The sequence below is a fragment of the Glycine max genome, chromosome 5 (genome assembly GCF_000004515.6).
Source record: "Glycine max cultivar Williams 82 chromosome 5, Glycine_max_v4.0, whole genome shotgun sequence".
Lineage (NCBI taxonomy): Eukaryota > Viridiplantae > Streptophyta > Magnoliopsida > Fabales > Fabaceae > Glycine > Glycine max.
This window is the reverse complement of record NC_038241.2, coordinates 34,149,563-34,176,377: the sequence shown is the minus strand read 5'-3', so window position 1 is coordinate 34,176,377 and position 26,815 is coordinate 34,149,563. Positions and strand designations below refer to the sequence as shown.

The window sequence follows — 26,815 nt, the reverse complement described above, 5'->3', positions numbered from 1 at the left end:
TCAGCATATTTCTTCATCCTTTCCCGGGCTTTCTGCAGCTTGCGCTTAAGCTTTAAGTGCAAGGTGTGACGGGTTTCTAGTAAAGACTGAGCAGCTTCGTTGCTAGTGGCGCTGGGAACATAGTCGAGGACTGTGGGAGGTGGTTTGCCATAAACGATTTCAAACGGCGTGAGGCCGGAGCTGGAATGGAGGGACGTGTTATAACTCCATTCCGCGAGAGCTAGGTACTGATGCCATGTTGAAGGTTGAACGTGGATGAAGCATCGGAGGTATTGTTCAACGACACGATTCATCACCTCCGTCTGGCCATCAGACTGGGGATGGTATGAAGTGCTTAACCGGAGTCGCGTGCCGCTCAATCTGAACAACTCCTTCCAAAATCTGCTCACGAAGATCGGATCCCGGTAGGAGACGATGCTTTTCGGAAAACCGTGCAACTTACAAACCATATCCAGGAATAAGTTGGCAACCTTAAAGGCGGTGAACCCGGAAGCTAAGGCTCCCAAATGCACACCTTTGGAAAACCTATCGACCACGACTAGGATAACGGTGAAGCCATTTGAGTTTGGCAGGTGGGTGATGAAGTCCATGGAAAGGTCTTCCCACACCCCCTCTGGTGCTGGTAAGGGCTGCAGTAACCCAGCTGGGCGTCAATGGACATTTTTACTTTGTTGACAGGTGACACATTGTTTGATGAATTGCTTAACATCTTGTTTGAGACCAGACCAGAAGAAGCTTGACTCAAGGCGATGGGTAGTTTTGGTGACACCCAAGTGCCCTCCCAAGGGTGTTGAATGATGTTCAGTGATGAGACTGTGAAGGAATGGGTTATCCTGATTGAGCCAGATTCGACCCTTGAACAGTATCAGCCCGTGACCGAGAGTGTAGTCAGGATGGTCATTAGGGTTATCACGAATGGCTTGAGCAAGGCGTTGGAACTCCGAGTTAGAGTCGAAGGATTGCTTGATGTCGCTAAGGAAGTCAAGCTGGGGAACACTAAGGACGAGCAAGGAAGCTTCAGGAGATGGAGCTCGGGAAAGAGCATCAGCGATCACGTTGGTGGCGCCAGTCTTATACTGAATGGAGTATTCGTAACGCAGCAACTTTGATAGATAATAGTGTTGCTCCGGTGTCTGTATGACTTGTGTCATCAGCTCCCGGAGACTCTTGTGGTCCGTGAGAATGGTGAACGGCCGGCCTAAGAGGTATTGCCGCCACTTCCGTACGGCAGCCACGACGGCGTGAAGTTCGCGAATGTAGGTGGATGCATGAAGCATGCGTGGTCCCAGGCATTTGCTAAAGTATGCTAGTGGATGGCCATTCTGCAGAAGCACGACGCCAATGGCAGTTTCGAAAGCATCCGTCTCAATCATGAAGGGCTCGGAGAAGTCAGGAAGGGCCAGTACTGGGGCACTGGTCATGGCGAGCTTGAGTCTATCAAAATCTTGTTGTGAGTCTTGGGACCAGGTGAAGGCATCCTTGCATAGCAGGGACGTGAGAGGAGCTGCAATGGAGGCGTAGTGTTTGATGAATTTTCTGTAGAACCCTGTAAGCCCCAAGAATGCGCGTAACTCTCGAACGGACGTTGGGGTTGGCCATTGTAACATCACCTGGATTTTTGATGGTTCAGGAGATACGCCCTTGCCGGAAACAATATGGCCCAGATATTCGATGGTATCTTGTGCGAAGAGACACTTGGAGCGTTTCAGGAAAAACTCAGCATGATGAAGGGTTTGGAAGATAATCTCAAGGTGCTGCAGATGTAGGGCCAATGAATTGCTATAAACCAAGATATTGTCAAAAAATACTGTAGCAAATTGGCGTAAGAACGGCCGGAGCAGCTGGTTCATGGCTGATTGAAACGTAGAGGGTGCGTTACAAAGCCCGAAGGGCATCACCAGGTATTCAAAGTGGCCGTTGTGGGTTCGAAAGGCTTTCTTCTCGATGTCGCCTTCATTCATCAGAATCTGATGGAACCCTTGCCGGAGATCCAGCTTGGAGAACCAAGAAGCACGTCCTAAGTCGTGTAGCAGCTTATCTATTGTAGGGATAGGGAATCGATCTCAAATTGTAGCTGAGTTGAGAGCTCTATAATCGATACAAAGTCTCCAAGTGTCGTCCTTCTTCTTCACGAGGAGCACTAGGGAAGAATAGGGACTGGTGCTTGGTCTGATCAGACCAGCGGCGAGGAGCTCGGAGACCTGGTTTTCGATCTTGTTCTTTTGGAAGTGGGGGTATCGATAGGGACGAACGGTGATTGGGGGAGTGGCCGGCTTGAGGGTGATGCGGTGGACCACTTGTCGTGGGGGAGGAAGAGTGGAAGGTTTCTGGAAAAGATTATTATAGCGGAGAAGAAGGTGTTCCATAGCTGGAATCGGGTGTGGCGATGCGGGTTGTTCGGGTTCGGTTACGGGTAAAACGTGTAGTTGGTAGAGGGCTGATGTAGAACCCGTCGGGAGGAGGCGTTTAAGTTGGGCCGCAGAGGTGGGTTCGGGTCCAATGGAAACATCTGCTCTCAGAGTGATGTCGTGACCCAAGTGATTGAAACTCATGATGGAATCCGCGTAATTCATCGTGACTGGCCCTAAACGGCGTAGCCAATCTATTCTGAGCATCGCGTCGGCTCCGCTTATCTGCAGGAGGTGAAATGACACCACGAAAGGATGTCCTTGAATAGTGAGGTTAGTGCTTGGGCAAATTTGATCACATGCTAGCATGGATCCGTTCCCAACCATTACTTGGAGAGGATGAGTGTTCTGGGTTGAGAGCTTGAGAAATTGCGCGATTCGTTGTTGGAGGAAGTTATGAGTGCTTCCGTTGTCAACCAGGATCGTGAGGCGGGTGTTCTTAATCATGCCATAGATTCGGAAAGTTTCTGATGAGGGTACTCCGGCGAGCGCATGGAGACTGATGTGTGAGTCTATGTCCGAGGAGGGAGCAGGATCGTTCTCGAAGGCCAAGGTCTAATTCTCAACGAAGTCGTGGTCTGTGGAGTCAGGAGGTGATGGTTGTTCGTCGGCTATGAACAGTAATACCCGCCCTTTGCACCTGTGATTGGCACTCCACTTGTCATCTCAATTGTAACACAAACCTTTTTCTCTTCGGAAAGCCATCTCTGCAGGTGTGCGTTGAACGAATGGTGGTTTAGTTTTGGCCGAAACCTGAGGCGTGCTATTGATGGTCGGTCTTGGAGGGATAGAGTTTCGAGCTGGTAGGAATGTTCGATCACGCAGCTTCTCTTCCTAAAGCTTGGCCAATGCAGAAGCCTGCAAAAACGATATCGGCTGGAGAGCAAGAACCTCCCGTCGTACATCGGGTTTGAGCCTCGAAATGAAATAGCTCAAAAAGGAATGGGGGTGGAAGTCCCACCACACGGTTAGCAAGACGCTCAAAATCAGTCAAATATTCATTCACCGTACTTGTTTGTGTAAGTTTAAACAAGGCCCTTTTTGGATCCTCGTAGAACGTCGGCGTGAATCGCGATTCTAATGCTTGGAGGAACCCATTCCATGTGGTGATAAGCCCATTGATGTACATCCATTGGTACCAGCTTAAGGCTGCACCATCAAGGTATAGGGATGCCACCGTGATTCTTTCGTCCTCCGGTGTGTTCTGGTATTGGAAGAGCTGAGTTATCTTGAAGATCCACCCTAACGGATCGCGTCCATCGAATCGTGGTATGTCGATCTTAACAGCGCTACGTTGATGATTTGGGTGACTCAAAGTAGTGGTGTTGGTATTGTTATCAGAAGCGTGGAGATGGAGATGTTCCAAGATCGAATCAACCTTTCCGGCGAGGTCGTTATAACGATCGTTAATGGAAACTTGGCTGTTGGTGAGACGAGCGATAGCTTCTTCAAGGCGATCTGTCGTAGTCTTCCTGGTTTTGTGGTTAGCCATGGAGATGGTGACGGCGGAGGTCAGACCAGTTGTTAAGGGAAGGGGAAGACTGTGTGGCGCTAACGCGGTGGTGAGGGGAGGAGGAACTCGAGAAGGAGAGGTTCAAAGGGGATGAACCTGGACACGGGAGGGGGAAGGGTACACCCTTATTCGAGAAAGGGAGAGAACTCCTTAACAAGAACTTTATTATTCACGTGTCCTTATTACAAGCGTAATTCCCTTTTTATAACTCGTGATACATGCCCAACTAACTAACTAATTATGTTATTACTAACTAATTGGATCACGTGCATGTCCTTTCCTAATCCACACGTGCACAACTGCTTACTATCATGTGTGCAGGCTTATGTAGTAATCTTTCAGATGAGTAGGAGCTCCCTTGATGCACGCTGGTCTCGGGTTGGGTGTGTGACGGTCGTCGGTACTGCAGTCACCGGAGATGTTGCAATCGTCATCGGAGATGCTAACACCCAACCAAACCATGTGCATGTTGCAAGAAAATGATCCAATATTGATTGAGGCCGTACAAAATTTAAACCCATAATGTTGTACTAACATTTTCAAATATTGTGTGAAATAGGACATGGAAAAAACCGATGGAGTAAATCCTTCACCTTACAGAATGTGCACCATAATTTTTCATCTAACTTTAATTATCGCTGTCTTTTTTTTTGTTTGGTCAAGAAGGGATCAGAAAAGATGAAAAAGAAAAATAGGAGAAACATTTGAGAATTCCAAGTTGGAGTGAATTGGTGTGGGATATGCGCATATATGCATATCATAGAGTAGAATGATTTTGAAATAAGTAAGCTGGCTGGAATTTTAGTCATATATAAGAAGCTCAAAATATATTAAGAAAAGGGAAATAAAAGATTCGATTTTGCACAGATTATTAATTTCAAATAGGGAAACAAATTAATTTAATGGGTTTGGGAAGATGGTGAGGGAACGATGAGAGTGCACTTATTCTTTCTGCAATGTTCGTTATTTATTTATTTTTGGTCCCAGGTTCTTTATTTATTTCAGTTGCACTTAACCCCATACAAGTGAACGGGTGGTCCAGGCCCAATACAGCAACTAGTCCCATTTCCAAACATCTATTCAAATTACAGAGAAGAATATCACAAAAGGGATCATCATAGAGAAGAATAAAAAAAAGGGGTAATAGTTTGACATCTTTTTTAAACAAGAAATCTTGAGTTTTTTCATTAATTTTTTCAGTAAATAATCTATCACTATACTTAGAGAATATGGAAATAAAAGTACAAAGAACTTTGAGAGACATGGTTCTTTTATCTCCAGGAAACATATTTGGCATTTCCTTATGGGGCAACATTAGTACCAAAATGAGAATTAGGGTCACATTCTAAAGAGATGGGAGGCTTGGTAAAACAAACGGAAAAAAATAATAATAGTTAGAATGGATGATCATATATGTTGGGTACAATAGAATTCGTGCATTAGAAAACAAATTTGCTTAATTGGCCAGCTACGGAGACAAGCTTACTTGTTACGTGCTAACTACCACTATTTTGTCGAAAATATTAAGAACCTTCCATGACAGGTGGGATTCTTATGCCTTTGAATTGAGAATGAGTTCCCTGTTTGAGCATCTTTTGTTAAAAAAATTTCCTTTCTTGCTTTAATAATCTCTGTTTGCTTCTTGCTTTGGTATCTTTGCATAGCATATGCAGTTATTGCCATGTCGGTTGTCACCATCTTATGCCTTCTGTCTAGTCATTTTTCATGTCATAATTGGAGGGAGAAATTTTTTAAACATCATAATTAGAGGCAATATTTAACTATATAGCATCGATTTATTTTTTAAACTCCTGAATGAATATTTTAGATTAATGTTTAGTAAGGTATTATTGACTAACTAATGTTTTGTTGATTTAAGTAGTAAGAAATTTATCTATTTATTTATGGTAAGGAGTAGAACCTAGTTTATTTTATCAGGGAAACATTGTAGATTTTTATTTAACACCTAATTAATCTTCCTCTAATCGAGCTAGTTCATTTAAAAAAATTCATACTTTCAATTATGACTTTAGACCAAAGTTAAGGACTAAATCTTAGATCTGGATTAAAAAATTTAAGTGTAGAACTATTTCTATAACTTTTGGTGAAAAAAAATTGTTGAAACTAATACAAATAACTGAATAACTAAAGACTTATAATATTTATCAATAATTTGACAACTCAACTTCCAAGCTTAAGTTATCAAGTAATAAAATTCATTAATTACTTTTAATGAAAAATTACATATGTTAGGACGATTTCTTAAATTTACTTTCATTTTATTGGTAGGGTATATTTTGTGAAATGAGAATAAATGAAAGGAGAAAAAACATAAACTTAAAGGTCTCCTCTTTCTGATTGATTGGAGTCAAATAAAATGAGATAAGAAAGAGGGGAAATGAATGATGGGATCATGCCTCACCAGACACGAAAAAAATGAGAAGACAAAACCACGTAAAGAGTATGTATTATTTATTTTATCCTGAGAAGTAATGAATTATAAATATTTGTATTTCTAATGCATGGATAAAAATGTCTTGGTGATAAAATAGTATTTCTTTTCTTCACACTTTTACCTAATTATATTGAGTTCAACTTTTTCCCTCTTTATTTTCTTTTATATTTCTCTTGATTTAAATAATTTTAAATTTTACTTTTATTTATTTATATTCTCTTTTATTGCATTTCTTTTATGTTTCTTCTCACGTCCAAAATCCAAACAAAGCATTCAAGAAGAAATAGCTGTCCTCTCCACATTACCTTGTGTACTTCTACGTATATTAAAAAAATTTCAATAGCATTATTTATGACTGTATTAACCTTAAGGTAGTAGTATTTTCCCCCCTGTAAAGACCTTATAAAACAAACGCAACTATTTAATAAGTATTTATTACTATTATTAAAGTGAGTTGACCCATCCTAAACTATTCCAATTCCCACCTAGTCTAGCCACTAAACCTAGCAAAAAAGAAGACTTGTTGGTTATTTTAAAAATTAATTAATAAAATAAACTCTTCTAATTTCGTAATGAGTTGGTAGGCCAATCAATTTAATATTAGAAATTAAAAAGGAATTAAATAATTTTTAAAATAAATAAAATAAAATAAAAAATAAAAACATAAATAAATAAGAATTGAGAAATATGATGAATATTGTGGTAGAATATGAGCTTCTAGTTAACGAATGAAAATTAAAGAAACAAAAAAAGTTGACAGGACAACTGTTCCTCCTTTGTTCTCAACTTATCACAACTCATGAGTCTATAAATTAATATGAGGAACCCAACAAATAAATAAAAATGCGTAAATGGGTTAGTATGCCACATCAAACCCACTTTATTAAGATTAGTTTTATTAACATTTTTTTTTTGTAGGAGTGTGATGTAAAAGATAATAAAAAAAATTGTTTACCGTATGTTAAAAAGTTTGTGTTAGAATACTTGCATTCCTCTTCCGCTTGAATTTTACCGATTGTTTACCATTACATGAAATTTGTTGCACTTTTGTATGTGTTACATTTAAATTGCAAAATTATATTGAAAAAATTGTGTTGGAGTGAGTAACATTTATCAGGGGGTGAAAAATTAGGTGAGATTTAACTTTTAAGGATAATAGAGACCGAATCTTATTCACAAAAAAAAAAAAGAGACCGAATCCTATTATTTTGAGTAAATGTCCCTTAACTATAATGGCTTGATTATTAAGTTATGCCCAGCCCAAGATAAGTTTTAAATGGCTGAGCTGCATAGTTGGGAACCAATGGGCTTAGGAAAGTTGAGCCCAGACTATTGTAATATTGACAAAAGAAAAAAGAAATAAAAAAACTTGATCCAGAAACGTTGAAAACGCAAGAAGGGAAAGCACAGTTTGTTTTCATTGGGTGCTGATCGGAACAAACAGGTAATGCAGCAAAGCACTTTCTCACACTCAATTTTCGCGTTTCAACAATTTCAATTGCACTTTCTCACATAGGCTTCTTCCTATATTTTTTTCGGAATGTTCCTGATTCGTGGCTTTTACCGTTGTTTTGTTGTCATGATTGTGTTTTTCTTTCTCAATTTCGTAGTTTAGGGTTTGGACATGATTAAGTTTGTTTGTTTTTTTTTTTTTTTTTTTTATGATTGGAAGGGAATAGAAGAGAGGAGAAGATGGGTTTCATAATGGAATTTGCGGAGAACTTGGTATTAAAGTTGATGGAAGATCCGAAGGAAAGGGATCGGAGGTTCAGGGAGCACGTTTATAGAGTGAAGGACAGGTGCGAGAAGACGAAGGAGATGTGGAGCTACCCTATGCGACCCTATGGGTTTTGGACATTCGAACGCCACAATTCTCAGCTTGCTTGGGATGCACAGATTAGCCAAGTGGCCGGGAGGAGGGACCCTTATGATGATCTCCTCCAACATTTCTCTACCCCACCTAAGTGAGGTATTGTTGTTGAAAACTATAATTTCCAAGTATGCAGCTCTCAAATGTCAATGCAAAACTGGATTTTTTTGGTTGATTATATTTTGTTTTGTCTATTTGATGAATGACGGTCAATTACTGTTTTAGAGGTTATTTTAGTACTTTGAGGCTGATAATTACTGTGTAGAGGTTATTTTAGTACTTTGAGGCTGATGTTTTAATTTGTCTACGTGCTCTTATGATTGCATTGTGTTTTTGGAGTGCAACCAGAGATACTGTGTTTTTTAAACCCTTTGGGTTGGGATTCTGGAGTTGTTTAGGATGAGAGTTGATGGTGAAACTATGCAGAGTCTGCACCTGTCAGGCTGTCACTGCTATGGTGTAAGCTGTCATTTACTATATGAGAAGCTTGGTTTTTAGTAGCTAAAACAAAATAAGTCTGAACTTTATTGGGGTGTGAGACAGAAAAATGGTGAAAGTTGGGAAGGCAGGGAGTGAAGTGAGAAATAGTGGAGTGGATGGGTTTGACAAATTCTTAGGCTGTGAACATGGAAAAAGAAGTATCTACAGGCTTGCTAAAGTTAGAGAAAAAAAGAGCAAAACACATCAAGAGTTAGAAGGGTAAACTAAAGTCTTGTTAACTAAACAAGTTATCAAGGAAAGATGGAAGAGTCACTTTCGAGTTTCAACAAGATATCTTCAAGTGTTCCTATTACACATGCTTTCTCAGTTACCCTTACAATCACCTCAGTCAAGAATAATTTGGCTTGGTCAGCCTTAGTTGAACTCTGGTTTATAGGTCTGGATCTCTTTGACCTCATTTAAAAGTCAGCATCTGTTATTCACTCAAAAAGTCGAAGTCAGTGGGAGATTTTTTATCACCAGGTGTGTGCTCTGTTATGGTAATCTATGGAGCCTACTATTTTGGGCAATTTCAGAATCTTAAACATGTTTTAAACCTTCAGAAACAAATTGAAGAGCTGGTGCCATGATGCATGCTTTTGCTGATGATATAGTACTAGTTAGAGAGTTGAGAGAAGAAACAAACAGGAAAGTTGAGATGTGGAGCATTTTTGAGAACACAGACTTTGTATAAGTAGAAAGTTAAACATAGTATCTGAAATGTATGATTAGCAGAAAGTGCACCAGTTTGAGCTTAGAGCTAAAATGGGAGGCCATACCATACAAGTCACATGATTTTAAGTGTCTAGGATCCATGGTACAACGTGAAGGGAAAATAGAGGGAGATATAAACCATAGAATTCAAACTGTTTGAATTTAAAGGAGTGCTTCAAGCAAAACACAGTAATCCCACCTCTGCTACTCTCTTGCCACATCATCTTTCCTTTTCTCACCTTTGTTTCTCCTAGCATATACCCTCCATATCTTGGGCCTCTCCCTTACTTCTAATCCCACACTCCCATTCCTATCATTATTAGTGATAGAAAAGTACCACTGAAGCTTCAAGGGAAAATTTTACTCCACAACATTAATTATAGTAGTTGTTATGTTGTTTAGGATTGAATGTTGGAGAGTAAAAAGTCAACAAGGAAATAAGCTTGATGTTGCAAATATGAAAATGCTGCAGAGCAGACACGCAAGATAATATATAATTCGGAATGTTTGCATTTGAGAGGGGGTTGAAGTAGCATGAGCATCCATTGTGGAAAAGATGGTAATTCCTGCCTTAGGTAGTTGGGGCATGTGTAGAGAAGACTTGTAAATAGCCAATAAGGAGAGTGGATTAGATGAAGGGTAGTGCAAATGTGCAATAGAGGTAGAGGGAGATAAAAAACCAGAAAATAAATTAGATATAAATGGTTTGTCATTAGGTATGATTTACAATAGGGCATTATGGTGCCATTTGATTCATATAGCTGATCTTATCTAGTGGGAATAAAACTTTTGTTGTTCCTTTAATTGCTTTCTTTATATGTATATTTTTCTATTATAGTCTTTTGGAAGTTTGACGAGGTAGGTTTTTAGTTATAATTGCAGTACCTGCCGCTGTCTTCTGTACTCATATTTGGTATTCTCTTTTCTATGCAGTGTTGCTGAACTTGCCACAAGCATTATCGGTGAAAAGGATGAATTTGTCGTAATTTCCCCTTGTAATATCCTGTCTTGTTGCATGTTGCAGAGATTACAACTGGATTGTGCTGTTATTTCAAAAATAAAGGTTCCATATAACTATGCTGTTACAGAAGAATTTTTTCCTCTCCAGAATTTACATTCTTGCACAACTGCACTTCCTGGCAATTATTCTGCTTTATCAATGTTTCATGTCATTATTTAGTATTTACATTGTTTGTGGATGATTCATTTCTGTCGTGTTGTATCCTGTAGAATGCCATATTTAGAACCTTTAAATGTGTTGAATAGTTCACTGTTAGTTTTTCATAGAATGCGGATAGGTAGGCAGCCTTAAGGTTTGCTACGGAAGTAGATAGTCTATCATTGTGGTGACAATGTTACACTGTGTTTGTTTAAGGGGAATCCTACTTTCCAAAGCACGTTGAACGGGGAACCTTCTCACTGTGGATTCACGTTCAATGTGAAACAAACACAGCTTTAGTGTTGGATCTTTCCATTAATGTAGTGCATTGAATTTTGACACCCATCCTGTAAATTTTTATTTTAACCACAAGTCTATATGTTGAACTTCTATTTCCTCCAACTTCCGAACCTTTCTTTGTTTCACCAAGTTGACCTTGAAAGAGATCCCTGTCCACCAACTTGTGGTATCAACAGTCCGGTTCACAGTGGCAGCACAAGCTAGACGACCAATGTCTGTCCCTTGTATTGTTATACATGCCAACAAGTACGACAAGAGTTATACATAAAATAATACGTTCTGCAAAAAAGGAAATCATGCAGGAAAAATTGTATTAATTGAAAAAGAAATCTACCTCAACTATATATCATTCCAATAAAATTAGTGATGCTCAAATCCATAGCATAAAACAATGGTTGTTACCAGGACAAAATCAACATTTAAATTTAGTTTAAGAGTAGGAAATTTCAAAATCAAACCAAAAGCTGGACGATATGAACATGGCAAAAGTCATCATGCAGATTTAGAATGAGCTTTTTAGGTAAGTCCTTCTCAATCATTCAAAACTATTCTTTGACCAAAAATCAAATCAATCCTTATTTGTTTCGATGACCTTCCCTCTTACCTTTTTCTTTTCTTTTCCTTTTTTTTTTATTGGTAGAAAGACCCAAGTCTAAAGCCAAGGAACTCTTTGGTTTAGCTAGCAGTACTCATTACGTCTTGAAGGGAAATTATCGATTCCAACGAGAGCATAAGATGCTCCTCATGCATTTGTGAATGCAACCCTGTTTCAACTCTTTGAACTTAGTAATCAACATGATAGTACTTTGTTAAGGAGTAATCTACTTGTGATGAGGAATTGGCAGCCTGAGTCAGTTTGAAATTTGCTGGTGCTGCAGCCTGAGTCAGTTTGAAATTTGCTGGTGCTGCAGCCTGCAGCCCAACCTACCCTTTAGTAGTAAATTAGTTCTTTTGCTTCAATGTTTTATTCCTTACATTAGTTATAATCCCTATATTTATTCTGTTTAAGATTTTATCTCTCCACCGTACCGGACATCAATCCATAACATATAAGAATAACTTTTTTAAAATTTTAAAGATTAGGAACGAATTTTTAATATATAAGAACTACAATCAAAATTAAATTAAACTATAAGAATAAAAGTATATTCTAACCAAATAAAAATAATTCTTTTATGAGCCTAGTATTATTTTTTGAGTAATACTGTTTTTAGTTATAAAAAAGTCATTTTAAAAAAATATATTAAAAATCATAATTCGTTTTTAAAATTACTATTATGCTAGATATAAGTTTTAAAATAATTACAATAAAAATTAATAAATTAATTATACATGAGAGTTCAACAATGATGTAAGAATCTTCTCCACTAACCTGAAAGGATTAGTCAAGTGAAATAATACAAAATCTCGTATTTAACACGTAGTGGTCCCTGCTTGTGTCCTTAGATTGGAGAGGCATCCCTCCTAAATTTTTCAAGTGCTATAAAAAAAAATTTTTTTTTTTTGGTAGATGGAGAAAAAACAATCAACAAAAACAAAAGATTATACTGCAGAAACAGGCTGATTCACATAATCAGCTAATAACAGTCCCTGATTCACACACAAAAAGATCTTCTGCTTTATCAGTTAGTATTTAAATCATATTCTTAATTTCTTAATCTATTATTAAGTGTAAGTGATTGATTGTGGCGTCCAAGGAAGAAATGCTCTTGAAATGTCGTGGAGTGTTAGGTGGGCACTCCAAGTTCCAATAGTGAGTTAGTGACCGCCCTCAATCCGCCCAAGACGACAATAAAGATAATTTTTATGCAAGAAAAGGACGAAACAACTTCAACTTGGTGACAACCATTTAACGCAACCATTGACACAATCCCATAATGTTCTACGAACTTGGTTAACTTACACCATCCACACACTCCGAACCCATTTCTTACACTTCCATGAACATCCACATTGCCCTCAAACTGAAACAAATACTAGCCAGAAGCAGATTTTATGAAGAAAATAGCTACCCTATTAGTAGTGCTCTAAGAACTCTCTGCCACGGAACCTGCTTCATCTTCATTCACATTGCCTTCTCCCTGTTTAAACGCTGTTGCTATCTCATCAATTGGAATCAGAGGCAAATAGCCAAACACGGCAAAACCCTTTTCACTCGTTCCCTTTACCACATTGTTGTATTTTTCTGACCAGTGTGCAGCTCGGGGAACTGCCATCTCTGCCACTGAATGGAATGGTGGATATTGGTTGAGACCAGTCCACAATTTCACCGAACCAGAGAGCACAATTTGCTTGGACTCAGTGGCTACATAATTTGCTGCTGCTCGTGCCCCTCCAGATTGAGCCTCACTCACTACTTTCTCAGCTTTGTGTGTCACTTCCTGAACCAAACAAGTGACTTGGGTTGCAACCTGCTTAACCAAAGAAGGTGCATGCTCATCGAATTTGTGAGCAGCTTCATCCACCTGTCACAATCATATACCCAAAAATTAATTGCTTGGCAAATATTAGCAATTTCCCAATTCATTCAAACATCAACAATGGAATTTCATTTTAGGCATGTCGATGCAATGGCATACAAAATTTACATAAATTCAATTCATGTTACATTCTTTTTTATTTTATTTTATGCTATAAGTACACACGGAAGACGATAGTAATCAAACAAGACACTTTAAGGGTGAGAACTATACATAAAAAAAATCAAACTGTATGATGGTATCAAGTTCTGGGGTAAGAATGAAAAACAAAAAAATTCAACTGTGGATGCATGTACAGATACCAAGTTCCTCAGAATACAAAGTTCAACTGTTATTGTTATTTGCCACGGTTTTCACCAATATTTCAACTATGTGGGGGAACGAAACAAATAGATCTTGATCTGAATACAAAGACAAATATCGTCAGAAAGAAAATTCATCCTTAATAATTAGAAACAGAGAACAAACAAATTGCAAGCTTTAACTGATTTGGTTGAATGGGTATTACAACAAAAGAAGAAAAAAAACAACAACAAATCACACAAACAAAACAAATAAATATAGATTTTCATGAAAGAAAGAGAGAGAAACCTTGTTGTCGGCAAAAAGGAGGAGGTGGTTGGGGACAGCCTTGAATTGGTGGTAGACGGGACCCAGAACGGTGGTTACAGTGTCTTCCACGGTTCCAACAGCAGATCTCAAAGGTCCCGAGTTTTGCTTTGCGAAGTCGTAGAGATTCGACACACACACAAAGGCTTTAATTGCCGCAATCTTCACAAACCCAAGATGCTTCAGTTCTTCTTGATCACTCTTGTTCTCCATATCCCTCTGCACAAACAACATAATTCACAGATTAATTCTATGAGATCTCTGCAAACAAAACATAGAAATCGAGAAAGAAAAAAGAAGAATTGCAAACCTCCGAGGTGGTGGCCATTATTGTTTTCTCTGCCTTGGAACTTGCACGTTAGCTGTTGTTACTGCAAATATAAGCTCAGTCTCTCATTTTGGAGTGTTCATTTATAGATACAAATGGGAATCACATGCAACTATATTAACATAAGTAAATGCTATCGAGTACGGACTCCGTTCTTTTTTAATCCATGTTTAAGGTTGTTTTTTAAAAACCAATAAATGTAATAATTTTTTTATTTTAAGAAAATAGTCCTGGGATTTTTTATTTCATTTCTTTCTTTTTTAACTTTACAATAAATACATGTGTAAATTAGTTAAAGATAAAAAATAAAGATATAATTAATAAAGGAATAATTAATATAATTTTAAACTTTACAAAAGATAAATAGAAACAAATTTCTTTTCAAAAATCCGACAATTAAAAATGAATGGAGGGAATAACTTAAAAACGATATTGATTAAAGAACTTAAAATAGAAATATTTTTATCGAAAGATAGAAAATTACTTTTTTTACGTTATTATATGATTTACACACTAAATATTTTTTCTTTTTTGTTTGTTAATCAACATTTTAAAAGCGCCATTAACCTAATCAAGTTACTTAGTACTATATAGCAATTGTATTGTAGTATTAACCTCGAAATATTAAAAGTGAACATATATTTACTATCATGTCTAAACAATACCAAAAAATATATGATACAATAACCAGGTGGAATCAGGTCTAGTTACTTTTGTTCTTCAAATACAATCACAAAACAATGCCAAAAAAAAATATTTAATTTAAGATTTATTATCTTTTAAAAATACAACACAAAAAAAAAAATAAAGAATTGTTTTAATTTCCACTTAATTTTGATAGAATAAGTTGAAATAATTTTTTTATTGTCATAATATGAAGTATTACTAATTTTATTAATAATCAATATATGCTAGAGAATTTAACTGATCCTTGTCAATCATATTCTTTTTATTTATAAAATTTAAATTTAATATCTTAAGTGATTTAAGTCCAGTGTAATTAATACTAACGATATGTTAGTAAATTCAAATTTAATTACTTAAGCATTATTGCCTTATTGCGGGGATACAATATCCTTTTTTTTTTAAAAGTAAAAATGTAGGAAGATGCGATTGTGCCTAAAGTCTAAAACAAGAATTAAAAGTTTTCACTCTTTTTTTTTGTCTAAGGTTGTATTACTTAACGGATCTCAGTGTTTGCTTTGATATATCCTTAGGGCATTAATACACTTGAGGTGTACCGAAAAAAAAAATGAGATGTGTTAAATAATTAGCCAAGTTAAATCCCTTCACCGTTGGGTTATGCAGTCTTTAATTCTCTCTCTCTCTCTCTTTTTTTTTTTTGTATGTTAGCCCACACCATCGTATTGTGAAATAAGGCTGATCATAAATTGCCATGAAAAAAGTTATTAGCCCATACCTTAACCCAGGCGTGTTATGGTTTTGTGTGATTCTGATTTCTGAATATCGCCATCGTGATTTTGGATAAAATTAAATGCGACACTTTTATTTATTGATGTAGTTTTTAGTTTAATAAAAACTAAAGTTTAAACGTAAATATTATAAATTTATATTAATAATACGAAACATTAATAATATATATTATTATGTTAACCATTAATTGGTGTATGACGTTTTTCTATAGCGATTCCATTCGTTATTTTAGAAATATTCCCTCCTTTCTCTTGTACTGTATTCTATCAACGACGACTTCCAAACTAAAGCTCTACATAATATTTTTTAATTTTATGATTTATTCCCTTCTTTTTTTGTTCTTTTTATTTTTCTTATCCTATGAATGGCCTTATCCTTCCGGTGACGATCATTTTTCTCAGTACCAATATCTTTCCCATATAATGGATGCTACAAATTAATAAAATCTTGATCCTAAATTATCACATGCAAATGTAAATACGTCACTGGAGGCTTATTTTTATCCTTTAAAAAAAAAAAAGTATCTCCTTTTCTTTTCGATCTATTTGGCAAAAACAATGTGAATGGGCCATGTAATTTATGTTCTTTCTTATACTTTGAAAATATCTTTAACATGGATCTCATACTGCGTACATTACTGCACGATCAACTTGACATTCATTTACTTGTAATTATCTAGTTCTTGTAACGGTATTATATCATTCTCTTAGCTTCCATGCATATGCTTGTCCTCTCTACTTAGGCCTTTACTTAAATTGAGTTTTTCACTTTAAGCCTGAGTTATAGAGGTAGGGAAGTTATATAATCTTGTTTTTTAATTGAGTCTATTACTATGTATACTCTTATGGGAGAGTATGGAGCCAAGGACTCTTCTGGTTTATTCTATAGTAAATCCCTCTTATAGTTTTTCACTCACTCCACTACAAATGGACACTGCTCACACCCTTAACTTTTGTAATAATTAAGCAAGACAAGCTTAGAAATTATTTACAATAATTTCTGTATTGTGAGGCTCTGGTCGTTATTCTATAGAGTAACCTTCTTGGGATATTTTATGAATCGAGAAACATTTTTCTGGTTTGGTATAAAGGTAATTTTGGCAAATACAACAAAATTTGAATGCTAGTTGAAATACATACACTTTTGGTTACTTTGGTTAAACCTTTCTCAATACACATTAGGTATACTGAAAGGTCTCCCACCTAATGGGAAGCAAAGGCTGCTCCAAAACTTGAAATGGCAGAATTAAAACTAATATAATTGGAGAGCATGTTACAATAGAGAACCATATCCAACCACTTAATGCATGAGTTTGTAAAACTTATATCTTCAGAAAAGCAATAGGAAACTGGATTTCATCTTTTCTATCTTTGTCCAGTGTCTTTGCCTAATTCAGAAAGTGTATTTTAGCATTGTCTCCAAATTGTCCATTGGCTGGGGGTTGGAGGGCGAGGAGAGTATGGATTTTGATTTGGAATAGAGTGGTTTAGTCAATTTGGGATTGCAGGAATTTTATTATTTTTTCCAATGGGAGTGATGATCCTTCTCATATTGTGGAATTAAATTTAATTATTGGCATTGGTTTTTGGCTAAATCCAATAATAGGAGCATTTCTCATATTGAGGGTATTTTGAATAGTTTCTGGTTCTACTGGGGTAGTAATGGGGTACTATAGGATCTTTGGTGTTGAGAATTGATTTTCAAACACCCCCTCTTTTTTTATATAATTTGGAATAGCCCTGATACTCCTTTAATAAAGTTACTAGTACTCCTCTGCTAAAAACACCCACTGATGGTTTGTTGAACCAGTAGAATAGACTAATACAATGTTTGAAAAAGAATAATATTTCTAATGGCAGGAAGACTTAGACTACTTTAGTTACCTTGTTAGCTCTAGAACATTAAAGAATGCAATAATAATGCAGACTAATTATTTAAGATAGTAAACGAATTAATGAATTATATAATACTGATAAATAAGCGGTGTACTCCTTGCAAGTAATCAAAATTAAAGAATAAATAAACATCCATTTCACAGTTTCCCTGACAGGTCAAATTAATAGCAAATATGCAATTTCAGGTATAGAAATTCGAAACTACCTTTAAAAGATGAATCCGTCAATCGAGGTAAACAAAAAGTATTGATCAAATTAAAAGTAAATCATAACTAACATCTTATGAAAAAAGAAAGACAGAGTTTAACCTTGATCGGACATACGACATTATGTTCCTTCAAAGTATCATAAACACTTTCCAAGCTCAAATGCTCCATGAAAATGTGTACTTCAAGATTTCCAAGTTGATATAATAATATAGTCAAGCAATTTGATATCTTAAATACCACAAGATATTGAAATTGCACTGACCAATGTCTCAAGACAAATCAGGAAATTGTAGAACAACTCATCCTGAGGAGAATAGAAATGAAACCCCAAACTCTGGAAGTAACTGTGTGATTGGCTCTGCAGCTTCGACCAAACTTGGTTGGTATAATTGAAGGCAAACTGTTGCTAATACCATGTTCATGAAAAACAACTCTTTGGCAAGTTGGAGGCCCCATCTAAACCTCAAAGATTCTACTACCTTTGGATCAAAAACTTTGTTGGTGTGTTGGTATAATTAGCAGTTGTTAAACTAGTAAGTTAGTTGAATTTTGATGTTTGTCTTAATTATGTGACTTCATGACCGTTAGATATTAATAGCATTAATGAGCAAGTAAAGTAATTGACAATTGATAAAGAACAGATGTTATTGAGAAATTAGGTAATATCTTAATAATTGTATAGGTGAAGTCAGACAGCCAAAATTCATTTATCATTGAATTCTTGCTTATTGCAGTATATTGAATTTTTTAGCTTTCTAGCTAGTTGCTTTCTTCTTCTTTTTAGATTCTCTTGTTTAAATCACATCCCCTTTTTCATTTATCATCTAAAAACTAAGAATTAGGTTAAACTGGTACTTCAACAATAATCCTTGTAAGATCATATCTTAGAATCCTTTATAATTCTAAATTACTTGTTGATGTGTTTAGTTGCCCAGCAAGAAAACTTAATAGTAAGTAAAACTAGATCCGATCAGATCCTTAGTTTGTTCTCTACAAGATGCCAAAGTAAATTTTCCAATCATGATGAACAAGCTCGATATGACCATCCGTTTGTATAGGAAAAAAGCAAAAAACATAAATTTAAACATAGGTTTAAATGTTGAGTAAAGCTCAACAACAACAATCACTCAGAAATCAACTTAATCTTATTTTCAATAAAATATAACATTCAATTTTTAAAATTTTTAACAAATACTAGTATGTGAGAATATATGATGCAGCATGCAATAATCAAACAGGTACTACTTGCACTAGGACTTGAAAATTGAAATCACTGTACGTACGTTGATCGTGGACATTTCAAAGGCAACAAAACAAACTTAATCACAAATTGCATTAATGACTTCCCTTGTGAAAAGATAACGTAGAATCTTTGGCAATTTCGCATATAAAATGATCAATTAATGGTTCATGGGCACGCCGAAGAGAATATGTTAACTTTGGGGTGATGCTACGTGGGGACCCAATTCAATAAGACAACAGATTTGTGGAGCATTAACATGATTATTGGAAGTGTGAGTATGTAATTACTTCAACAGGAATAAAGGGCTTCGCCTTTTATGCAGTTGGAGACTACGCGAAACGAATATTGATTTGGATTAGAAAAGCCTAAAACTTTGGGGACGTGACTTAAATATCTTTAATCACTTTAATAGTTTAGAGAACCTGGCTTTTATCCAAAACATCATATTCTAATAATCATTTTGTCAATCGAAAATGAATTGCACACCACTTAAAGAACCTCAGACTAAGAAAATGCATATCATATGAGATTCCCAATACTCCACTAACTTGATATCGGGGAGACACCGAATAGAGAAGTAGAATAGTACGTACTTCGAAATCTGTTACTGTCCTTTCTTCCTAATTAAGTTAGCTTGGCACGTAAAAATGATCTTATTGGATTTTATCATTTAGAACAGTGTTACAGAAAAATATTTAACATTTTTTTTAAAGGAATTTTACTAAAATATTTGAGTCTTTCTTTTATAATGAACTCATATAAAATTCACCTACCCATAAAGAGTATATTAAAATATTATGTAAAATGTATGCTGATAAGAAATCAAATAACGCCTCATCTATAAAATTTGAAATATTTTGAATTTTTTTCAAAATATTTCAAAAGGTACACAAAATAAATAGGACAACTCTAAAGCTTTTTATGCAATTTAATTTTTAATTAAGTTCAATTCTCATAAGCAAAAAAGTGATACATCAAAAAAATATATATAATTGGCCAATTTTATGTGCAATATGTGTCTCATTCAAATTATCTTGGATAGGAGTCAAGGGAATAAATCTCTCTTCTATGGTTTCCAGCTAAACAATATATATATATATATATATATATAGAGAGAGAGAGGTAAATCTCACTTGAAAAAAATTATTCTGCCACCATAAATGAGACCTAGCTACCAATTTACATAAGTATGTATCAGCAACATGTATTTAACTAAAGTAAATTAATATTCATTCAATTCAATTTATTTTCTAAAATAATTACGGATTAATTTTCAAAATTATAAATATAGCATAATCTCAAAAGATTAAACGATTTGTTTTTTAAAAAAACGAAAGTGTTTTCCATATCTTTAAGGATTAATTTAAGTGTTCATCCTTTTTTATACTTTAAAAAGAAGTGTTATGCTTACTATACAATATGTTTAAGAAGTTCCGCGTGAAAGATAAAATCAAAACTTAAAGAGAATACGGATAGATAGATAGGAGAGGTTAAGAATGAGCATGGGAAAAAAAATAAAACTTTGTTTTTATTATACATCATTATCAATCCAATTACTAATAAAATTCAACACAAGTTAATAAATAGCTAACTTTATAAATATATTGTTATGGGTTTGATTTTTGAGCATGCGGATAAAAGAAATTATTGAGAGAAATAAAATCTACTTTGATAAACTCTGATCTTGAAAGAAATTAATCTTCAATTATCTATTGGGAGATACTTTTAGTGCACACATAACAAATTGACCCAATTTAATTATTGAGAAATACTAGTGAGATTCTCTCTGGTACTCTCTTTTCAATATTTTGTTTGTATTTGACTAAAATTTGTTAAAAATCATTAATATTGATGGGTCTTATTTATCATATTCTTTCTCCTAATTTATTTAGATATGAGATCCCCTAAAATTGATAATTTTAAAAAATTTCAGCCAATAAAAAAAAGTGTAAAAAAGAGAATATTAAAAAGAGTGTCTCTATCATTTCTCTTTATTACTTGTATAAAATACTACATTGTATATATATGCTAAGGTCAATTAAATAAAGCAATAAATCTATCAAACAAACCTATCTCTAAATAGGTTTATAGTTATAGGTCTAATTTTTTATGTAGATTAAATGTGTCAGGCTTTAGTATTTTATATAAGCTACGATTTTCTTGTTACTTAAGAAATTATTTATTTTAAGATATCATATCTTAGTTTTATTATCATTAGAGGAGATCTACGTATAATGTTATATTACTTAAAATTAAGTTTCGTTGCTTCTACAAGTAATAATTGTTTATGATTATTACAAAAAAATATTTTATAGCCATTTAAGGGTATTATAAGGAAGAATCATTTATTGTAATAAATGTGTATAAGTTATTTGACTGTGATGCGATATTGTGGGATTAATTAATCGGAGATAAGTAATCCAAAATGTTTAAATTGGACTTCTCTTAACCATAGAGAAATGGTAGACAATAAGTCCCCCGAACACAAATGATCACAACCGGAAATGCTCTGATATGTGTATCCTTTCGGATCAGCCTCAATCAATGAGAAAATTAAATGACTTCCTGACTAATTAATCCACAACAGCTCAAAAACAAAATAAGCCAAAGTGGCCAGTGCACACTTGCTCCTGTGACGCACAATAGACAAAACCCCTAAAATACAAGCAACCACCCGTTGGAATTGCACGAACAAAATGACCATTTATCATTCCGTTACCACACAAATATGACACCACGCACCATGCAACGGAGAAATGCAATATGTAAGTAATTAGAAGGTGACGCACCATTGATGAGCACACTCTTTTCTAGGGTTTTTGTTTTCATTTCTTGATTCTTACCGACTTAGTGTTAGACTCTTTGTGGGTAAGTCATCAATCATCACCGGTATTCGCTAAAAAATGCAGGAAGAACTACATATATAGTAGACTTGCTACAAAGATTTCAACTTGGACAAGGAAGAGCATATAAAATTTTAAAATACAATTAAAAAATTTAATACAATGACAATAAAAATAACATTATTGTTGTCTTTAATTAAATAGAACAACTTTTTTTAACTTAAAGTTATTTCAATTAAATAATCTAAACTCTCACTTTTTTAATTAATTTTTTTAAAAGTGAAATTTAACGTGGGCAAGGAAAAAGAGGACATTTTTTTTAATATAATTATATAATATTTATAAAATAAATAAAATATTAAGACATTAAATTTATGTTAAATTTTTTATTTTAAAAACTAGAAAATTAAATAATATATATTAAAAATGATAATTTACTCTCCCTTATTCTACAAATTAACCTCAGTTCCCAAACATCTTAACAGACGGTGTGATTTATCCCTTCCGTACATCTAGTTTGGAAGTTACAATCATACAGAATATAAAATAAATAAAAGGAAAGGAAGGGGAGGGTAAAAATTTAAAAGAAAAAAAAAATGTAGCAGAAAAAAGAAAGAAAAGTGCATTATGTTCGTCAAATTTTTTGGTTATTACTATAGGCATCCAAAGTTCAAAAACATATACATACAGGGTTTCAGAAAAATGTATAACATATGGGGTTACTCAAATTCCAAAAAAAAAAAGATAAAGAAAACTAAAATATAGGTTGTTGTAACTTATCAGTAGTAGACAGCAAAAGCAACACTATTTGCATGCTAAAGGTCGAAATAGAAAAAGGTGGATTAATTTTTCTTATTTCTTTCGAAGATACGGGTGGTTTAAAGTGTGATGCTTTTAGAAGTTACGTATAAATGTATCATAAAAAAAATAGACAGCTAAAGATAGTGATAACCAGTAGGAGTTGCTTTAATTTGAGAAATGATTATGATAAAGGCTTAAGCTTTGGTTAGTGACTTAGTGGTGGGACATCTCCAGCAAAAACTTGAAACTAGATCTTTACAGTAAAATGATTTCGATGTCATCCCCTATATATGATTTGTTTTATATCAATCCATATCATATAGGTGACAATAACTAGTGAGCCATAATTTTTTAACATATGATTTGAAATTAGATTTGTATTATAAAATTGTGCATGCAGTTGGGTTAACCCATTGGATTTGCGCGAACAAACAAGAAGAAAAATGCATGCATTACATTACAGTAATTTACATTTTACAATTTAAAGATACATAAAGCCTTCTTAAGCCACTCTCTTCTTACACCCACCTCTAGTCAACTGGCACTAGATATTTATTTTAATAATTTGATACCCTTTAAAAATAAAGTGAAATAAAACTTAGAGATAAGCTCCCTAATTATACGATAAACTCATCTCTAAATATTTCACTAGATATTTGAGTACCAAATTTAACATCAAACAACAGATACAAAGCTCGATCATCCTAATTGCACATTAAACATGGTTCGGTTCAAGGGCTTACGATTTTTTATTTATTTATCTACGAACCACTAGGCATCGCAGAGGTGTCTTCATTTCCATGGAAAGCCTAAGGCATTCGGAAAGATCCACGGTTTGTGCGGGAAGCCATATGAAGTGGCGAAGAAGTTGCGCGAGCCAGAGATGGGCCGTGGCCAAGCCCAAGGCCCGGCCCGGACACACCCTACGTCCAGCCCCGAAGGGTGCAAGCCTCAAGTCCGATCCCATGATGGAAACATCTTCTTTGAGGAACCTCTCGGGCTTGAAAGCCCATGGGTCTTCCCAGATGGACGAGTCATGCGAAATGGCCCACATGTTAACCATTGCTGTTGTGCCAGCTGGCACGAGGACTTTGTCCGCATGGACATCATGGACCGCAAGGCGAGCCCATGATAGTAGCGGGCCTGGTGGGTGCAGCCGGAGAACTTCTTTCACTATGGCCTGGAGGTAAGGGAGATTCGCAATATCCGAGTCTCGCACGTGACTGTTTTGGCCGACGCACGTGTCGATTTCTTCGCGGGCTTTCTTTTGTAAGTCTTGGTGTAAAACCATCCTTGCCATAACCCATTCAAGGAGTATTGCAACTGTGTCTGTTCCTCGAAATACCATTTCCTGCTCAAAACAACAAGATCATATATAGCCACATATATAAGCACATCCACCCATTAGGCCTACATGAACAATAAGCTAATGAATTTATGTCACTCCCAATCTGAATCTTATAAAGAAAGAATGAGAATATGCAACCACTGGGTTACTTGTTAAAATATGTTGACATCGTAACCCTACATCAAAGGTTTTTATTTCTCTAAAATACGTCCAATATTAAAATAAGGGCTTGTAGATGTCGAAACTAATTAAGGTCTCACTGAGAATATATTTATAGTGGCATGGCGCGCACTAGATTATTATTCTTTATCATGATGATTGATGAGGATAATAGAATAATATATATAAGTTAATCTTTCAGAAATTTCTTGAATATATATGATCATTTCATCAACAATTTAACCTAGGAGGCTTTCTCTACTGTGTAGGTATGTGTCGTACAATTAATGAATTTATGCATGTCAATTAACAAGTCTTAAGAGATGATAAGTAAAATAATATACTAATCCTTATGCTGCGTTCTTTGAGGGAAATATAACGTATGGAAAAGGATGCATGGTTTTATTTTATTTATATTATTATTATTATTATATATCCATGGGATGAGAGAGAGGTCCACTGAGTGTGGGGTTTTTAGAGAAGAAAAATGATTCTAGGTAGATAGAGTACTTACCCACAGAATAGCCACCAGATCTGAATCAGCCAATCTTTCTTCTTTGGGCAAGGATAGCAAAGTGCTAAGAAAATCATTCTTCCCAACAAAACCACCATCTCTTTTTCGTTCCTCCACAATTTGGCCCACCACACTACCAACCTTAGCCGCCAACTTGTGGCACCTTCTCTTCACCCCATGAAAATCCAAAAACTTGAAGGGAAAATAATCCTCCAAGTTAAACATCGCAATCAACTCGTACCCTTCCCTAACCATATCCCTCAACTCCTCACTCTTATCGTTACTTCCAAAAACACTCTCCAAAATATTACAAAGTGACCCTTCCTGAAATACCCTCCGAACCTCCACCACCCCCTTCTCCCCCATCTCCCTCCACGCGCTCTTCACCATGTCGTCACCTACGCGTTGTCGGAGACCCTCCAAGCCATGAATCCTCCTCGGAGAGAACATATGAAACGCCGCGATCCTACGTAGGTGCCGCCAGTAGGTTCCTGAATGAGCGAAACCAATGGCACGCTCGAACATGAGAGCGCGTGCCGATTCTTTTATCGGACGATCCGAAAACGATGAACCCAACAAGATTTCTCTAGCGGTCTCGGGGTGGCTGCTTATAACAACGGGAGTGGGGCCCAGACTCAGCGCCATTAACCTCTTTGCGTTCAGCGAAGTGGCTAAAGCCGCAAGTTTTTGGTGAGCTAAAGAGCCCATGAGAGGCAGAGTCCCGAGTATGGGCCAGCCCATAGGCCCAGTAAGTTTTTTTTTGGTTTGATAATAGTCATAGTTTCTCCATGCAAAGCCTCCAGGGACAAGCCAGTAGTTAAGGGAAATTGCGAGGAGGGTTATAAAGAGGGTGGTTGTTCCAATTCCAAGGCAAAGACAAACAACGAGTGTTGTTGAAGGAAGGAGAAAGAAGAATGTTGCCGTGGGTTTCATGTTTGGTCAAAAGAGGAGGAAGAAAAAAAATTGGTGTTATTGTTATCCAGAGATGGACGTGTGTCATGGGATATAGAGCATGTGGGGATCAATTGGAATATATAGGGCTGGAAAGTGGATACGTTAAAAGAGCCCATGGTTAAGGTGACCATGGTTAAGACCCCCAGGTGCTATCTGGTTATGACGTGTAAATATTCTCAAGAAGTTGCACTGTAACATGTAACTTTATGTCAGAATCACATCTTCCCTTCTTTTTTTCTCTTTTTAAACTTCAACACTGCTTGAATTTACGAAAGAAAAAAAAATTCAACAGGGAAATGTCCACCTTAATTGCTGCAGATTATTTTAAGATAAAGCATTTTTTATTTACGTAAATATAACTTAGTTTTGTTTTAATTTTTGAAATACATATTTGATTGACTTAAGTAATTTTGTTGTGGAACCGTGAAAAATAAGATTTTCACTAATAGATCATGAATAATTATATAAGTAAATTTAACATCAAATTTTAACTTAAAACATTAAGGTTCGGATTTATGGATCTTTCTTTCACTTATAGTATTCAACTTTCTCATTCTTATATGATGTGAGACTTCGTCTTATACTTATACTTCAACTATCTCTATTTTTATGGTGGCCATTGGAGGTGGCATGCTCAAGATACTTGCACTATTACTACACTCACGGGACATGCAGCCTAGACCCACTGTCAAAAAGACTTTCGATGCAAGGAATCCCTAGGCTAAGGATCCACCACCACCACCTTACTCATCCGAATCGGTTACCAAGTCGAACCATCAGCTCTGATACCAGTTGTTAGCAATAGCACCTTGAATTCAAAAGGAAATGAGAAAAATCATATGCGCACGCACACACACACAAATACAAACACGAGATTTAATGAGGTTCAGCAAGTGTGCCTACACCATCAGAGCAAAGCTATTTCTTTTCTTTTTTTAAACCATTAAATTCAGAATATGGTAAAGTAGTTTCGGGATAGGGGAACTACTCCTTTGATGGGTGTTGCAATGACTCTATTTGTGATATTTCTATCTATTATTTTTTGGAGATTTATACTTCATCTATTTCACTCGATGGAATTTCTATGAATTAGATTCAC

The 26,815-nt window shown here is 35.6% G+C and overlaps 3 protein-coding genes across 3 annotated transcripts; 1 reads left to right on the top strand and 2 right to left on the bottom strand.

Moving 5' to 3' along the window:
- Positions 1 to 7,769: 7,769 nt before the first annotated feature.
- LOC100798702 (uncharacterized) lies at positions 7,770 to 10,646 on the top strand. Its single transcript, NM_001254617.2, has 3 exons — positions 7,770 to 7,820; positions 8,049 to 8,345; positions 10,374 to 10,646. Exon 2 carries the CDS (start codon positions 8,069 to 8,071, stop codon positions 8,342 to 8,344), a length of 276 nt encoding a protein of 91 aa, NP_001241546.1. The 5' UTR covers positions 7,770 to 7,820; positions 8,049 to 8,068; the 3' UTR covers position 8,345; positions 10,374 to 10,646.
- A 2,078-nt stretch (positions 10,647 to 12,724) lies between these two features.
- On the bottom strand, positions 12,725 to 14,456 carry LOC100499806 (REF/SRPP/SRP domain-containing protein). The gene is made up of 3 exons (NM_001249361.2): positions 14,299 to 14,456; positions 13,971 to 14,207; positions 12,725 to 13,364 (listed from the first exon to the last, which is right to left on the bottom strand). Exons 1-3 carry the CDS (start codon positions 14,314 to 14,316, stop codon positions 12,927 to 12,929), a joined length of 693 nt encoding a protein of 230 aa, NP_001236290.2. The 5' UTR covers positions 14,317 to 14,456; the 3' UTR covers positions 12,725 to 12,926.
- Positions 14,457 to 23,174: 8,718 nt separating this feature from the next.
- Positions 23,175 to 25,779, bottom strand: LOC100784757 (cytochrome P450 78A5). The gene is made up of 2 exons (XM_003524120.5): positions 24,763 to 25,779; positions 23,175 to 24,092 (listed from the first exon to the last, which is right to left on the bottom strand). Exons 1-2 carry the CDS (start codon positions 25,693 to 25,695, stop codon positions 23,499 to 23,501), a joined length of 1,527 nt encoding a protein of 508 aa, XP_003524168.1. The 5' UTR covers positions 25,696 to 25,779; the 3' UTR covers positions 23,175 to 23,498.
- Positions 25,780 to 26,815: the final 1,036 nt, after the last annotated feature.